Source organism: Gouania willdenowi, chromosome 20 (genome assembly GCF_900634775.1).
Source record: "Gouania willdenowi chromosome 20, fGouWil2.1, whole genome shotgun sequence".
Taxonomy (NCBI): Eukaryota; Metazoa; Chordata; class Actinopteri; order Blenniiformes; family Gobiesocidae; genus Gouania; species Gouania willdenowi.
This window is the reverse complement of record NC_041063.1, coordinates 27,873,036-27,891,465: the sequence shown is the minus strand read 5'-3', so window position 1 is coordinate 27,891,465 and position 18,430 is coordinate 27,873,036. Positions and strand designations below refer to the sequence as shown.

The 18,430-nt window shown below is 36.8% G+C and overlaps 2 protein-coding genes across 2 annotated transcripts in view; one reads left to right on the top strand and one right to left on the bottom strand.

Moving 5' to 3' along the window:
• Positions 1-1,456: 1,456 nt before the first annotated feature.
• On the bottom strand, positions 1,457-14,662 carry nrn1a (neuritin 1a). The gene is made up of 3 exons (XM_028434051.1): positions 14,511-14,662; positions 10,308-10,455; positions 1,457-5,743 (listed from the first exon to the last, which is right to left on the bottom strand). The coding sequence occupies exons 1-3, from the start codon at positions 14,551-14,553 to the stop codon at positions 5,515-5,517; spliced, it is 420 nt and encodes a 139-aa protein (XP_028289852.1). The 5' UTR covers positions 14,554-14,662; the 3' UTR covers positions 1,457-5,514.
• Positions 10,408-18,430, top strand: part of LOC114453956 (coagulation factor XIII A chain-like) — a 20,231-nt gene continuing 12,208 nt past the window's right edge. Inside the window, exon 1 of the mRNA XM_028434005.1 lies at positions 10,408-10,485. The gene's annotated coding sequence lies outside the window, so the exon portion shown is untranslated. The remainder of the gene's footprint in view (positions 10,486-18,430) is intronic.

Here is an 18,430-nt window from a genome sequence, read left to right as displayed (position 1 = left end):
GAGTGCGTTAGCCCCAAACAGAACTCACTTTATTAGCTCACAGCTAAATGGTTAGCGTCAGCATTTAACCTAAAAACCATCAATGTCTGGTTTAGCTTCCAAATAATCTTTAGCTAACATGAAATTTGAGTTACAGAAATAGTATTAGCTTACCAAACCTTTTTTTTTTTAGTGCTAACTGCTAGCATCAGCAAAAAAACATAATCAGTGGCAAATCTGTTAAAGGCAAATGAAAACATACTTCTTTGCTAAATGATTGATAGCTAATAGAAGTAACCCTTTTTGTACTTGTTTAGCTAACAGTCCATTAGCTTGAACTACTGGTACATTTTCAATAGCTACAAACGAAACAGCTAACTACACAATTAATAGATAATATAACAGTGAAGAAACATATTGTTTGACCTTTGTATATTCTCCTTCATACTTTTTTAGCTAGCAGACCATTAGCATACTGAGCTAACCCTTCGTACAAAGTGAAAGTAGAGCAGTTATAAAGCTCTGAGAGTCTTTCATTAATAATGCATGAAAAACATAAAAACCACAGCACATGTTGTTCTTCAAACATCTGTTTTTATTTATGACTCTGTAGCAGTTTTCATTAGAACTGTTATTTTCATATTTCTCTGTAGATCATCTATAATCTATCTTATCACTTTGTGTCCATCTAGAATAGCTTTGAAATCTGAACAATCTTCTTCATACATATATTTTCTTGTTTGTTTTCTGGAATAACTTTTTTTAAATGATTATTTAAAAATCTCTATTTGTTACTCAACGTCCTCAAAAACAAACAAAATAGACAAACAAACAAACAAACACGTTTTTTTCCATCAAAAGGCAGTGGCGAGGAAATAAACAACCAGCGGGGATTTGTTGACTGTATTTTCATGATGCTACAGACCAAAAATAAATCACCTGCTATGAAAAAGTCCTAAACAGTCATGTCACACTCCAGCCACGGTTTCATCTATTTATATTTATATATATATATATTATTTTCTCTACTGGCCATCCAGTCATTTCTTTGTATTGCTGTCGGCCTTTTGGGGGAAACAAAAGTCCCATTTAAAAGTGACCATTTGTTTTGTTGTGCTGCTACTTTTTAAAGAACGGTCGGAGTTCTTTAAAAGGTCTGAGATTTATAGAAAAACTCTTGTTTTGAGGGGATTTCAGGAAATGAGCACAAAGTCTGAGCACTAATGGAAACGTTCCTCAACCTGTGTTAATTATCAGCATTTAATTAATAAAGTTAGTTGAAGTCCAATGTTTGAGGTGCCTCAGATCCAGTTAGCTTAGCCAGCAATGCTAATTATATAAACAATAGTAATTATTATATTACATTTTAATTATCCTTTCTAGTTGGAAATGTATTCATAGTTCAGCCTCTGATTACACTTTCATATTTGTTTCTTACTGAGCCAACTTTTTTAGCTAACAAATGTACAAACACAAATGCTATGTGCTTTAGCCTCTGGTTAACCTTTTTTTTTTTTTTTTTTTTTTAGCTAACTTACTATTAGCTTCCTGAGGCTACATTATTGAGTGGCTATTTGGTAGATTCAACCAAAAATACAAACAGTTTAATTAGCCTAAAAATAATTGCTAGCTTAAATGAAATGTAACTAATCTTGTACTTTTTTTCAGCGAACAAACGTTATGCATTGATCTAAATTAACTGTATGGCGTCACTCATATTCTTTTTTAAGTATCTTTAGACTGTTAGCTTACTGAAGCTACATTTCTAACTGCAAACTAAATTAGGATTCAACCAAAAATACAGTCACTGTTTGGTTTATCCTCCCAGATGCTAAATTGTAATTAATTATAAGCTAGTATTAAATATACATATTTTTTTAGGTAGCAGACAAATATAAACGTATTTTAGCCGCTGATCTACCCTTTTCTTTTTCTTTTGCTGAGTTAGCTTACTGAGGCTACATTTTTTTAAGCTGCAAAATAACATTAGGATTTAACTAAAAACAGAAACACTTAAGGGTTTAAATTGTATTTTTTCTGACATAAAAATTGTTACAAACATTGTATTTCAGAATTTGATTAACCTCTGTTATATTTTTTTTTCTTTTTCAACTAAGAGATTGTTAGCTTACTGAGGTTTATATTTTTAGCTGCAAACTAAATGGTGAAACTAGATTTAACTACTAACACATTTACTAGCTTCCAAATAATCATTTGCTAAATGAGAACAAACACTATGGGCTTTAGCCTCTTATCAACCTGTTTTTTAAGCTAACTGACTGTTAGCTTACTGAGGCTACTTTTTTATGCTAGGTGAACTGCTTCCAGCTGACTTTAACCTATAACACAATCACTGTCTGGTTTAGTCACAGAGATGCTAAATATATTTTACCTAACATTAAACTGAAGTAACATATTTTATTGATCTTTTTATTTTTAGCTACCAGACTGTTAGCTTACTGAGGCTACATTCCTTTTCTTTTTTCTTTTTTTTTTTTGCTAACAGTTTTTTTGGACACCATACATTCATTAACAAATTATGGTAATAATTATTGCCATGGTACAGAAATATTACTATATAGAACCAACTTTCAAAGCTGTTCATGTCTAACATAATAACTGTCTGGTTTCAATGTATTGTATATTATTATTTTATATTACCTAACATTGTATTTAAGGTGCAAACTTAAGCGCTATATTGCTGATAAACCTCCTTTAGTTTTTAGCTAACTTACTGTTAGCCTGTTAGCTTACTGAAGTTAATTTTTTTTAACTGCACGCTAAATAGCAAATCAAATCTGAATAAAATCTAAAACACAATGAATGTCTGCTAGTGTTTATTTAACCCCTTTTTTATAAGCTAATGGTTTGTTAGCTTACTAAGGCTATATTTTTAGCTGCAAAGGTAATGGCTAACAGCTAGATTTTACCACCAAGATGCTGAATATTTGTTACCTAACATGAAATAGAAGTAGTTCCTTTTGTAGTTTTATTGTTTGCTTAGTGCGGGTCAAACTAAAGAGCAAATACCTGGATTTAATGAAAAACATGTTTAGCTTCTGAGATGATCCACAATAACAAAACATTGAAGTCTCTTTTGGACAATTTTAGCTAATAGACCATTAGCTTTTTTTAAGCCTCCTTTTTCTAGCTGTAATAATAAGCTAACAACAGGCTTTAAGCAGAAACATATTTACATTTTTTTAGTCACTGTATTGCTATAAAAACGAAATCCTCGGCTAACAATAAATGTAGTTTCATACTTGTTTAGCTAATAAATTGTTGACCGATTTAGTTTATCTTTTTCAGCTGGATTTTAATAAAAAAACAAAAAATGTAAAGACTTAAAATGAATAAGTTTTTCCGTGTTGAAAAAGAAAAGTGGTGCAGTTTGATATAATACATTTATCATATCGTTGATCTTTACAGTAATAAATGAAAACTTTTTATCTATCACTGCACGATGGAATATTTTCTATTCACAACCGGAAAAGAAATGGATCATTATTGCAATCGAAAGATCAAAATGTAAACACTAAATAGGCCTAAGCGTGACAGAAAATGAGTTACTAATTTACCGCCACATGTTAGCGGTAGTATTGCACTGTGCTTGTTTTTACATCCTTCTTCAAAATAAAAGTACGATAAATAATAATCTGTGTGGACAAATAATGTTTGTTTTAGTCTTTTTAACTCTTGCCAGATATTAGTGCATCAGCTACAACTGAAACTTAATTTAACGTAAAACATTAGCAAACCAAGCTAGCAATAGCTTTGAAACAAAATGCTAGCTTTCTACATTTGGCTTAACAAGAACAGTTGGATTTTTTACTTTTAATACACATAGCCGGCCAAGAACTGGTAAAACGTGTGTTTTTACAGTAATGTGAGTACACTTTATCATGCCTCAGAGTCTCATATATATTATTTATTTATGAACAGGAATCTATTTATAGCATTGTCAGTGTAGCATCAAACAAGAAAGGAGCTTGACTGCTACAGAGCTAAACCTAAGCTAACGTGATTCTTTGTGATTTAGCTGCTCATTGAAGCTGTTCTAACTAAAGCTTTAGTTACTCTGAACTAGTTACTTTACAGTGTTAAACCACGGTTTATTGGCTATGGTCACAGGGCAGGATGTAGTGAGAGAATACGTGTGTTAGCTTCAATTAGCCATCTAAACAAAACACTTTCTACCTTCCCCAATGTTTTTGTGTCCATTTCCTGAAATATCCAAAGACTCACGGAGCTGATATCATGCAGTTATCGTCAGTCTAAACGTTTACAGAAAGAAAAGCAGGCTTCACATTCGACTACGTCCCAGCACCCAACGTTAGCTAGGTTAGCTAGGTTAGCTAGGCTATGGTCACACCAGGAGAAAACATGTTTGCACACGTGTTTTACGCTGAAATACAGAAGTCTGAAACTGTTGACCTTCACGCTTTTTTTTTTTTTTATCTTAAACTCTGTCAAGACTATCAATTAAAGAGAAAACCTGGAGAACATTTTGCTTTTTTTAAACTAAATATTATTATAATGTGATTTGAAGAGAGAAGACAAGTCTTTTTAAACAAAACAATGAATTTACGCTCAGATTCTTTCATAATTATGTCATAATGATAATTTGAACTGTTTCAATTAATTTTGTAAATAAAGGAGGAGGTTTTAGTGTTAAAATATGTTTAAAATAACAAATAGTTTGTTTTTTTATGTCAACATGTAAAATATGTACTTTATACAGACTTTTTCTTTAACATTTCAAAGATAGAACCCAACACACAGTTGTTGGGTTCTATCTTTAGTGGTTTTTGCACAATTTAATGTTTCAAACTCTGCTTAAACTAGCATAGCTGTTTTTATTAGCATTGCATTGGATGAATATTGCTCAGTTTCCCGTCCTTAGAGGTTAGAACCCTGTGTGGTTGTTGTTGGTTTTATGTTTGTGAGCTAAAAGCTGATGTGACCATGGCCTGTGCAACAATAAACAGCCGATACAAGTACAAATATTACATCACTGTTGGGTGCAGCGCTCTCAGCGAGGAGCCACAGTAACGTGTCTGTGGTGAGAAGGTCTTTGTCTTATTGATAGTGTGGTTTTAAAGCACCTCAGGCTATGAGGGAACCCTAATATATAGCCTTTATGCCGAGTCAGCACCCTGTAGTTGCTGCCGACCAAACATCAATAATTCATGGTCCACTATAATACTGTGTAATTCCACGTCTGTAAGCGGGCGAGAATCCGTCAGATTTCCATCGTCGTTCCTTCGGCTCAGCTGAATATTTCATAGGATGGACCTCCGGGTCACGCCGCCGTGTGATTGGATGAGAGCTGCAGGCAGATGGCCTGGAAACGTCTGCCGCCGCTTCCGCTATTTTGTAGCAAAAAGTTTAGTTGAGTTGTGGTCGTATGTTGTGATGAACTCGACTGCGTTTGAGTATCGGAGGAAAGCAAAGAGTCTTTGTTTCTTTTTCACTGGTGTGTTTTTTTTTATCTTCTTTTACTTTCTTAAAAGTTTGTGTGGCTCCACTTCCTCCTTAAAAGGCGAGCCAAGTCAGTAGGAGGGGCATGGTGCTGAGGACCAGGATGTAGTGGTGTGCGGCGGCCGAACGCGTCGCTGCGTTGCCGCTGCCACAGAGTTCAAACAAACTCCCGCGGAAATTCAGGTTACGGGACTCCTTTTTCAGTTTGTCCCAGAGGTCCGTGGCCCCCTCCTGGCAGTCGGCCAGCGCTGTGGTGGCACACACGTGGAAGTTGTCCCAGTAACTGTCAGCAGAAGAAAGACATAGCAGGGGGTTAGCAGCAGGCTAGGCTGGAGAGTAATCTGATTACACCAGTGACTCAGGATCAACAGCCAAGACTGGAAACGTTCCCAGAATCTGGAAAAGACGACAAACTGCAGCTGGTTTGAGGAGACGAGGCGTCATTTATACAAATTAAAAAGACATGAGGACAAAACAGCAGAGGCTACACCACGCTAACATGCTAACACGCTCAATGAGTCCAACACTAAAATCCTTTAACACAGCGGCTGCTCCTAGTACACATAGACTGATGGATCACACTCAGACATTAGGGTGTCAAACTGATTTTAGTTCAGGGGCCAAATATGGAGATGTTTGATCTCTAGAGGGCCACAGAGTTTATCCTGGAATAACCAGTCCTAACAAGATCTTCACTTTCAATTTCCTAGATTTTGTGACCAATTTCTATCTAATTAAGTAAATTATGATGTCATCATTGGAGGAAAATTGAAGGATTTTATAAGAATTTTGACATTTAACATTAAAAATAACAGCAATCATGCGATATACAGTAAGCACCGGGAAAACTGTGAGCACCTGCAAATGTTGTTGAGTTTCATTTACACAATGATTTATGTTTCCTCTGTCATTTTTACTTTCTCCTGGGGGCCGAATTGGATGGTCTAAAGGGCCGGATTCAGCCCCCGGGCCTTAAGTTGGACACATTTGGTGTAGAGAGTCAAAGGCCATTGTTACACTACATCTCATCATATCTGTTTCCTCATGAGAAGATGAGATGTTGATCATTTCATGCCCCTCTCACTCCTCTCCAGGGTCTGTCGCTGTCATTGAGCACTAGGTGGGGGTACACCCTGGACAGGGAGCCAGTCCATCACAGATATATATATATATATATATATATATATATATATATATATTATTTATGGCACCACTGTAATCTGGTTTGGCTATAGGTGGATTACACAATAGCATAAAAGTGAATGAGCCACTAGAGCAGGGGTTCTCTACCTTAGGGTTAGGACCCCATTTGGGGTCACAAGACACTGGCAGTAGGTCCCCAGATGCCTTCAAGAAACTAAGAATAATTTCTGAACAATTTGAACCTTTTTTTCCCTTTTTCTGCAACTACACAAAACTTGCCATATTTTAACCTATTTTCATCACTTTTTCACATTTTTGCTACATTACTCCCATTCTACCACTTCTTTATCAAATTTCAATGTTTTTTCTGCACATTATTTCCACTTTCCAGACTTTTTCAGCACTTCACCATATTTCATGATTATTGTTGCCAATTTAATCACTTTCACCATTTCACAACCTTTTTTACCACTTTTTCTGTCTGTTTTTATCCACTCTAATTTACAACTTTTAATCCAATTTCTGTGGTTTTTAAAATCCTTTTCCACTATTTTTGATCTCTTTGAACCATTTTATTATGATTAAAACAATGATTTCCATCTTTAAGATGACTATAATAATAATAATAAACGTTCCTGGATAACAGTGGATATTATTCAGATGAATAAATAAATGTGGTTATCACAGATTCATAGAACAATAGACCATCATTTTACTGACTTTATGGATGGACCCCAAAAAAATCTCCCCTTTATTCCCCCTTATAGATGGTCCTGTCTCCACATGACTGTTCTTCAATGTTCATGTCTGTGTTCAACCACCTTCAGCTACAGTGGGGGTCCCTGCTCTCTGTGACCTTTATTTTGGAGGGTCCCTGCTCTCTGAGACCTTTATTTTGGAGGGTCCCTGCTCTCTGAGACCTTTATTTTGGAGGGTCCCTGCTCTCTGGGACCTTTGTTTTGGAGGGTCCCTGCTCTCTGGGACCTTTATTTTGGAGGGTCGGGGCCTGAACAGATTGAGAGCCACTGCTATAGAGGACCCCCAAAGCTGAGCCTCGTATGAGGACAACAGAATTGATCAAACTAAAGTCCCCAAACATTATGTTTCATATGTTTCAACAAAAGCTAGAAACATCTCAAAGACCCACAGTAATGGTTACTATGGTCTCAGATACTTCAGGTTCTAAACAGTTCAGGAGACAAAGTAGCAAAAATATATATTTCATCTGAAGGAAACTAACAGAAGAATTACGTCTTTTTTAATTTCTAAACATTACAGCACAGACCACTGGACACGCCCCCACATACGTTACAACCTCCTCTAGGACTAGAGGCTGATGGGATGGAAGAACTCCAGCTCACAGCTTAGAACTGGTTTTATTAAACCAAAGGTAACTATTAACCATAACTATAACTATTAACTATAACTATGTGATCACTAATCCAGGCAAAGCCATCGTTAAAAAGAAAGAGTAAAAAAAAAAGCTTTGTTTTAATTTTCCACTTCTGTTTCAGCTTCTTTCCTCTCATTCTCTCACTTCCTCCTTCATCTTTTGTCCAGCTTCCTCTGATCGACTTGTGAAAACGACAACAGGCGCGTGCTGGCACACACACACACACACACACACACACACACACACACACACACACACACACACACAGCGTATCTAATCCAATCTTCCAATCTGCTCTTATTGATGTTGACCTCCTGAACCGAGGCGTGTCGGTGCTACATCTCTAAGCAATTAACGCGTGTGTGTGTGTGTGTGTGTGTGTGTGAGAGAGAGAGAAAGAGGCGTATTAACACACACACACACACACACACTCACACACTGAGCCACGCCTCAACACTGCTGTGATGGAGCCGTCAGCACATTAAAAAATCATGTGTTGGGGCCCTGGGTGTAGTGAGCCATCTGGTGCCACCAGCATTACGGGTGTGTGTGTGTGTGTGTGTGTGTGTGTGTGTGTGTGTGTGTGAGAGAGTGTCAGATGGGACACACACATGCCCCCTCCCTCATTAAGTAACTCCACCCCCACCTAACGCTGCCCTCCACCCTTAGGCTGTGAGAGAATCACTCATATCATTTGACTTCAGTCTGAGAGTCAGAGACCCACAACCACACACACATATATATATATATATACACACAACATATATACACAACCACACACATCTATATACACAACACACACACACATATATATAAATAAATGTATACTGTTTATACACATTTAAACTGTGTATATTTATGTATATGCTGTAAATATATATATATATATATGTACGCATATACACACGTCTATACACATGTATATACTGTGTATATTTATACAGTGGGGCAAAAGTATTTATTCAGCCACCAATTGTACAAGTTCTGCCACTTAAAAAGACGAGGTCTGTAATTTTCATCATAGATAAACATCAACTATGAGACAAAATGAGAAAAAAAATCCAGAAAATCACAATGTAGGATTTTTAATGAATTAATTGGTAAATCTATTGGTAAAATAAATAGTTGGTCATCTACAAACAAGCCAGATTTGTGTCTCTCACAGACCTGTAACTTCTTCTTTAAGAGGCTCCTCCTCCACTCGTTACCTGTATTAATGGAACCTGTTTGAACTGGTTATCAGTATAAAACACACCTGTCCACAACCTCAAACAGTCACACTCCAAACTCCACTATGGCCAAGACTAAAGAGCTGTCAAAGGACACCAGAAACTAAACTGTAGACCTGCACCAGGCTGGATAGACTGAATCTACAATAGGTAAACAGCTTGGTGTGAAGAAATCAACTGTGAGAACAATTATCAGAAAATGGAAGACATACAAGACACTGATAATCTCCCTCCATCTGGGGCTCCAAGATCTCACCGCGTGGGGTCAAAATGATCATGAGAATGATGAGCAAAAATCCCAGAACCACACGGGGGGACCTGGTGAATGACCTGCAGAGAGCTGGGACCAAAGTAACACCATCAGTAACACACTACGCCGACAGGGACTCAAACCCTGCAGTACCAGACGTGTCCCCCTGATTAAACCACTACATGTCCAGGCCCGTCTGAAGTTTGATAGAGAACAAAGAGTGAAAACCTCCTTCCATCAGCAAGTGGAGATGAAACATGGCTGGTCTTTCAGCACGACAATAATCACAAACACATCGCCCGGGAAATGAAGGAGTGGCTTCGTAAGAAGCATTTCAAGTTCCTGGAGTGGCCTAGCCAGTCTCCAGATCTCAACCCCATAGAAAATCTTTGGAGGGAGTTGAAAGTCCGTGTTGCCTAGCGACAGCCCCAAAACATCACTGCTCTAGAGGAGCTCAACATGGAGGAATGGACCAACATACCAGCAACAGTGTGTGAAAACCTTATGAAGACTTACAGAAAATGTTTGACCTCTGTCATTGCCAACAAAGTGTACATTACAAAGTACTGAGATTAACTTTTGTTATTGACCAAATACGTATTTTCCACCATAATTTGTAAATAAATTCATTAAAAATCCAACAATGTGATTTTCTGAATTTTTTTCTCATTTTGTCTCTCATAGTTGAGGTTTACCTATGATGAAAATTACAGACCTCTGTCATCTTTTTAAGTAGGAGAACTTACACAATTGGTGGCTGAATAATTACTTTTTTTCCCGTGTGTGTGTGTGTGTGTGTGTGTGTGTGTGTGTGTGTGTGTGTGTGACTCACGTGCAGATCTTGTGCAGACTCTCTCTCTCGTTGAGCTCCTGAGGATAATTGGCCATGTTGTCTCCCATCTGTATCAAACAGCCTGAGAAACGTTCAAACACCGAGTCACACTGACCAGCGCCGACGAACGCCGTCTGCAACACGGACACTGACGAAGAGGAGGAGGAGGAAGAGGAAGGTTAGAAAACAACAAGCAAACACCTACATGATCTAATTCAGATAAATAAACATTTATCATGGGCTCAGGGTTAGTCGCTAAGTCGCTCTGGGGTAAAAGTCACTCTACCTAAATGTTAGAACCCAAAGTCTTTCAACTTCCAGCCCATGGTTGAAGCCCCCGTGCATTCACTGGGGTCTGCACTTACATGTTCTACTCACTAGATGGAGCTGGTAGCTGGAAAAGTACAAATAAAGTCGCTGTGGACTACAAGTCACTTCCTCAATTAAAAGAAAAAATGTAGCGACTTTTGTTCGATGAAAAATATTAGTTCTGTCTTTGTTCAAATATCTCCAAAGGCTAAAAAATACAACTTTAATGATAACATTTTTCATTTTAATTTGTGATTTATTTTAACAACAAATTACATTTCTTTGTCTTTTTTTTTGGATATTTTTAAATTTAGATTTAAATTTTTACTTAATTTTTCAATCTTTGTTTTAATTTCGGATTATTATTTTTAACCAACTCTATCAGTGTGAATATTTATTACTAATTTTAATCTTTCTGAGTATTTTTGAACAGTTAATATTTTTGTCTATTTAAACGTGTTTGAGTCCTGCCTTCGGTCTTTTATTTTGACGGGTCAATAATGAGGTGAGTCTCGCTCCTAAAACCAGACGAAGCATGTCCAATCAGTCACACTCAGACACGCCCCCTCCCCTGTTAACGCCGCCCCCTACATGACCCTGTGCACTTGTGTGTGTGTGTGTGTGTGTGTGTGTGTGTGTGTGTGTGTGTGTGTGTGTGTGGTTGGTTAAGCAGGGCTCGGCCTCTGATTGGTTTGTCTCTCTCTCCGTTTGTCAACAACCAATGGAGCAAGACACACCCACTACACACTAAATACACACAACTACACAAACCACTGGACCAAAACGCCACGGGTCAGCAAACGCACAACTGCTACACAATCAGCACCACACACACTAATACACACAGGATCAAACTGCCACAGGTCAGCAGACGCACAACACACACACACAATGTACAAACAACTACACAAACTACAGGACTGATCAACACTGGTCAGCAAATACAAAACTGCTACTACACACACCTGATACACAACTACACAACCTTTATACAAACAACTCACACGATAGGGCTGTACATTGCTATGAATCTGACGATACGATACAATTCACGATTTGCATGTCACGATACCAAACAATACGATATACATTGCGATATATCACGAAATCAATAATTACAAATTACACCTATATATACAAAATAGTATGAAAATACAATTTACTGTAATTCAAGCACAAATATCAACAACAAGTGGAATGTTTATCAAAAGCTGATTATGCTGAATCCATTTTTTCTAACACCATTATTATTACACACACAACACTGATATACACACACAACACAACAAAAGCAGATGACTTGTACACACAAATAGTACACAACGAATACAAACAGTTGATACAAAACTAGTGCACACATACACAATAACTAACTCTGAATACACACAACAAAGACACACACCTAGACATGGCAACTACAACCAATAACACACACCTGACACAAACACACAATAAATCTAACACACAATTACTAATGGAAACATTATTTAAATATCAGACTGTCAAAAAACACTTTAAATCTTTATTTAAAGACATTTTATTTTTAAAATTGTTACGTTAGATTTCTGTAGTCATTGAGAAAAATGCGGTTTTTTTTAAGTTTTCTGAACATAGTTGAATGAACGGGAACCCCCCACCCCCACCTTCCCCCCCCCACTCTCTATTGTCTCACTTCAGCATTACATCATCTCCAACTCCACACACTGCATGATCTCTGCAACGTCAACTCTCCTCCTCTTCAACTGTTATTATTATTATTATTATTATTATTATTATTATTATTATTATTACTATTATTATTATTATTATTATTATTATTATTATTATTATTATTATTAATAATCCGGTCGCTCCGGTTTTTTTTGTTTAACTTCCTTTTAAAGCAAAACCTGCATTTATTATTTATAGAAATTCCTTATTAATCTTTTTTGTCTCCTTCATTCTGTCGCAAATCATCTTTTTACAACAAAAAATCACAACTCCTGTTTTCATCTTTAGTTTTTTTCAGCCTGTTTTTGTTATCTCATCATTTAAAATCTTATTAATATTATTATAATTACATTTCTTTCTTCATATTTCACTTCAGTCTGCAAATGTGAGCCTCATATCCGCAAAATTCACCTTTAAACTCATTTTTAAAGATAGAATTCCTTATTAAGTTTCAATATTTCGATGTTTTTTTCACATTGTCGATTTAATATATTTTAATTTGACATTTTAAGAATGTTTTAAAGCTGATGTTTTATGAAACTCATTCAGTTCATGCACTAAAACACATGCGCTCACATAATTTACCCCCTCCTCTTCGTTTTACGTTCACGCTACCCGTCGTGCACAGGGCGTACTCATTCACCCTTCACACACACACACACACACACACACACACACACACACACACACACACACACACACACACACCGCAGTGTGTCGATGCCAGAGCAGCGTGTAGTGTCGGACACACCCACCGCCGACGCACCGTTTTTTTTGTGCGTAAAGCACAAGAAAATTCACCAAATAAATCAACTAAAGTAACTCAAATTTGTCAAATTGAACGTTTCACAGTTTAATGTAAACGCGCAGAAGTGGGGAAAAAAGCACAACAGGAATTCTGTTGAATTTGATTTTCTTAAAATAATTCTAATTTTTCTAGGCGTGAATTTATTTCTGCAGCAGCAGCGCGCCAAAGCTGCAGCCAATCACAATGCAGAGATTCAAGAAATGACTCAACCCGGGACCAAGGACATTTAATCCCTAATATTATTTATACTGCCACCCTCGTGCGCGCAGACACGCACGGTCTGCACATGCATGGTTTCTATTTCTGATTCTCTCTAACAATAGCACGAGCACCGAGGAGGATTCTGCTCCCTGAATAATTCAACACACACGCACACGCACACGCACAGCCCTCCTCCACAGCCTCGTTATGCAATGCAACAGAAGAAAAAACAAACATCTCCATATTTTCCCGTTCATCGCAGACATTAGACGGATCCCAGCGGGAATGCGCCAAAAACATCAAAGAAACGCCGCTCCTTGGATTTAAAGCTCGAATATTCCATGAAATGTGACTTTGTGGCGCGTGCACGGAATATCAAAATAACTGCGTTAAAATGTGCTTCAAATTCAGCTTTTAAAGACACGTTTTGTGCAGATCGGAGGGTTGCGGGTGCGACTCCGCGCACTGCGGCGGCAGCAAAGGATATATATATATATATATACATTTTAACCTCATTTTCTGCACATTTCTTTTCCTTTTCTGCATTTTTTTCTTTAAAGTGCATTTAAAAAAAACAGAATTATAAAATAATCTAATTTCAGGGATTTATAAACAAAATAAACTGCAGAAAATCATCCAAATCTGCAGCTTTTGGTGCAAAAATGCAGCAAATGCGTCCAGTTTGGGACAACCTCAGAGGGGGCGGGGGAGGGGGGCTTTCCCCTTGTTAGCGCACACGCCTGGCGTGCACACGCACATGCACGACAAGGAGAAGGCAGTCCGGTTTAATAGACACTACATTAGAATCAGAAAAATGACAAAAATGATTATTTCAAATCGTAGTTAAATACACAGGAATGTGATTTTTATTATTTAAAATCACAATAATTAATAAAATAAACGAATTTCACAATAAAAACCCAATTTCGTGCACATATCAAACGAAATGTGGAAATTTTCGGTTGTGGAGGTGATGATGTGTGAGAAAGTTCCTCGTGTTTTAAAATTAAAAAAAACAAAAAAAGAAGAACGTGAAACGAAAAAAACAAAATATTTAAAAATTAAACGTGTTGGAAAAATAAGGAATAACGTTGCCGATTATAGATCAGGTGTGTGTGTGTGTGTGTGTGCGCGTGTGTGTGAGCCGAGCTGCGGACCTGATTGAGCGCACTCACCTATGTGGAGCGCGAGCAGCAGAGCGAGGCATCTCCCCATCATCCGCAAAGTGACGGCGCGGGAAAACTAACGAAGTCGGAGCCGCGGCGCCGCGCGCTGCTGCTGCTTCCTGCGGCTGTGCGCGCGTTTAGCGCGAGGAGGCAAAAGGAGAGCAGAGGGCTCCTCCCCCTTTCTTCATCATCATCATCATCATCATCTTTATTTTTATTTATTTATTTACCGTCAGAGGCTCAAAATGAGTCAAATGTCAAAACACACGTCACCTTTTTATTATTAACTCATCAAATTATTAACAAAATGCTCCCAAAATATAAACACTAAATTAAATGTTTAAATAAATTAATATATTAAAGGTTGTGATTATCACTGTAAAACTGACACGAAACGAAAACCATTTAAAAAAAAACTCTAAAATATACAAACAATATATTATGTGAAATGAGTCCAATTTAAAACAAAATATCACGTTTTAATATAAATCTATACATCAAATTTAAAACACACAAGTAACCTCAAAATTATAAACATTTAAGTAGAAATATGAAGGTTTCTAAGAAATAATAGTAAAACACCTGATTTAACTATTTGACATTGTCAATTTATAATGAATTTATTTACGTTACCTGCCTTTTTTAATGAAATATGAAAAATAAATGATGATATATGAAGTGAAATAGAAACATTGGCCCCTCACCCTCACGTCTTTCTTTAGTTAAATCAATTTTAAACGTCACAAACGTTTTTATGACTAAATCCATAAATGTATCATTAAAACCATACAATCTTTCAAAATAAGAATATGAGTGTAAACATAAAAAGAATCGTTTGATAAACTATATACATGTAATGAATATGAAAGCAGAATATTTTTTTACAGTAGTCCCTCCCCTTTTCCTCTTCATCATCATCATCATCATCATCATCATCTTTATATATATATTTATTTATTTATTAACGTCACTCTTCAAATGAATCAAATGTCAAACCATACGTCACGTTTTCATGATTAACTCCATAAATTCATCATTTCAAACGAAGTCTGAAAATAGAAATATATATACAATAAAAAAAAATAGAATAAATAAAAAATATAAATAAAGTGAAATAGAAACATTGTAAATAATAACAATAATAACCTCAGAGGTTAGAAATAGTGACGTCATAATGTTATAAATGTTTCCGTTTCTTTCTGTAAAATGTTTATTAACAAAATGTGTGTGTGTGTGTGTGTGTGTGTGTGTGTGTGTGTGTGTGTGTGTGTGTGTGTGTGTGTGTGTGTGTGTGTTCGTGTGACTTTGACACAGCATCACTAACAAACTGAGTCCTGCAGCGCCGCCTGGTGCTCATTATAGAAACTGCCACAAACAACTTCATTGACAAAAAACATTTAAACATAATAATAAAAATAAAAGTGATTGTATTTTTAGAGAAAAAACTCAAATCAAAACAACAAATAATGAAAAATATAATCACAGACATCAAAATATTTTGAATGTTGCAAAAAACCTATTGTTAAATATAATTCTGAGATTATTGTTTCATTACCTTACAGAAATTATACAAAAATAATAGAAAAACATACAAAATGAACATTAAACTAATTTATAAAGACAACAGAATACACAAAGAAGTGCAGTTCTAAAATAATCTGAGGAATGAATCATTAAACATTAAATCAAAGGAACAAGACGTGAGTAAAGTATTTAAACAGAGCAGCAGAGACAGGAGAGGGAGCTGGGTTGCCAGGTTGGAATTCATAGACTGATCAAACACTTTAGTTAGCCTCTGTAAAGGCTTTGAAATGATACCTAGCTTTAGCAGCAAATGCTAGCATACCTGAGCTACCATCTAGTTTGTAAAATGTATTATTTACTAGTACAGTGCCTGTCAGAAGTATGTATTCATATAGTGGGAGGAGCTTAAGTATAGTTGTCAATTATGGCCAAATGAGTTTGTGTTTGAAGGTTGTATGTACAAAGAGGTGTACATACTCTGTAGTGTTATAAAGTGTTTATTTGTGTGTGCAAAGTAAAATAGTGTGTGTGATTTATCTGGTTTAATTCTATAAGACGTGTGTTTGTTTTTTTTACTCATTTTAATATTTTTTTGTTCGGTGTATTTTTCTGTAATGTATGTTTTTTTTCAGTCATTATGTGTATTTTTGTATTGTTTAAGTGGAGTTTTGTGCATTTCTGTTGTCATTTTGTGTATTTTTTGTATAAATATTCAGTTTTGTGTATTTTGAGTCATTTTCATATTTTTGTTGTCCTTTGGTGTATTTTTCTGTAATATATGTTTTTTGGAGTCATTTTGTGTTTTTTAGTATATTTTTGTGCATTTTTGTTGTCGTTTTGTGTAGTTTTTTGTTTTATTTTACTCATTTAGTATATTTTTTATTATAAATACCTTATGTGTGGTGAGGGTGTATTTTGGGATGTGTGTGTGTGTGTGTGAGAGAGAGAGACTCGCTACCTGTCATCCTCCTGGTTACCATGTGGGACTCTATCTATCTCCTCCATGGGTTCTCTCACACACACATGCACATACTCTGTCACAAGTTGTTGAAATGCGTGTAAAGAAAAAAAACAGACCCGCAGGAACTATTTGAAACTTTCAGGAACTCTTCCGTTGTCACAACTCTCTCTCTAAACGGCTCTATGTGTGTTCAGCCTCTACATCCAAGGTGCGTATTTGGTTATATAGCATGTGGTGAAAATATCAGCGTTTATAATGCCGTGTCCATGGAGAAATGTGCATTTTTCGCTGTTCGCTTTAGGCACAGCCACAGACATTGCCCGCCAATAACTTCCGGTCTAAACAGCGAACGGTCAAACAAACATGAAAATAAATGTTTTGAAATGTAATCATTAAATAAAGAACAGTTAAAAAGTATGTTTCCTCAAAATAGAACACCACAGGAGCCCAAAACTTGTGAAAGAACCTTAAACTATCTTCTTCTCTCTCACTCACGTGGGTTGTGGCCAAGTGGACTTGGTAACGACTTCAGGGCGTGACGATTCCGCCTGACACTAGTCGCGGGCTCAGCTGGCCCCGGCCTTGGTATGGGCCCCTGTCCTGGGTAACGGATAACTTTCTGCTGCCTTGCGGCCAGGTTCTTTAACCAAAGGCTAAGAGAAGGTGTAACCCTGACAGAAAACCCATGAACCCAGCAGGTCTCTCAGATCTATGGACACAGGTCAGATAGTGGAGCCCAGAGCTCACAGTAACCATGGTGATGCTGTGTTTAGTTGTTATGCTGCAAAGAAGTGGAACAAACTGCAGCAGAGCTGAAGTCAGCATCACATGTGAACATTTTTAAATCAAATTAAAGGAACTTTTTTCTCTACTGTGTATGATTGAGAGAGATTTATGTGTTTGGTGATGATTTTAAATGTTTTGTTGCAGACTTCAATATTGTTATTGATTTTAAGCTGTTATATGTTGCACTTTTTGATCATGTAAAGCACATTGAGTTGCCTTGTGTATGAAATGTTCTATACAAATAAACCTGCTTTACCTTTAGTAGATGTGAACTCATGAAAACTTTTGTGGGGTCAGTTTGTATCTGAGGAAGAACAGGAAGTGAGAGCAGGTCAAGCTGATCCTGTGTCAGCACACACACACACACACACACACACACACACGCACACACGCACACACACACACACACACGCACACACACGCACACGCACACACACACACACACATACACACACACACGCACACACGCACACACACACACACACACGCACACACACGCACACACACACACACGCACACACACACACACACATACACGCCGCTTACAATATTATTTAATTGTGAGTTACATCATCTCTTTTATTAAACGCTGACTGGTGTTAAAAACTTATCAAACTCACATGATCAGTTGTTTTCTGTGATAAATTGACTAAATAAC

What these genes read in the sequence shown, in the direction of transcription:
- nrn1a (XM_028434051.1), bottom strand. Translation starts at nt 14,553, where the DNA reads ATGATGGGGAGATGCCTCGCTCTGCTGCTCGCGCTCCACATAG. An exon ending in GCTGCTCGCGCTCCACATAG is followed by an intron (nt 10,456 to 14,510) that starts GTGAGTGCGCTC and finishes CCTCTTCGTCAG; the next exon opens with TGTCCGTGTTGCAGACGGCG. An exon ending in AGTCTGCACAAGATCTGCAC is followed by an intron (nt 5,744 to 10,307) that starts GTGAGTCACACA and finishes TTCTGCTGACAG; the next exon opens with TTACTGGGACAACTTCCACG.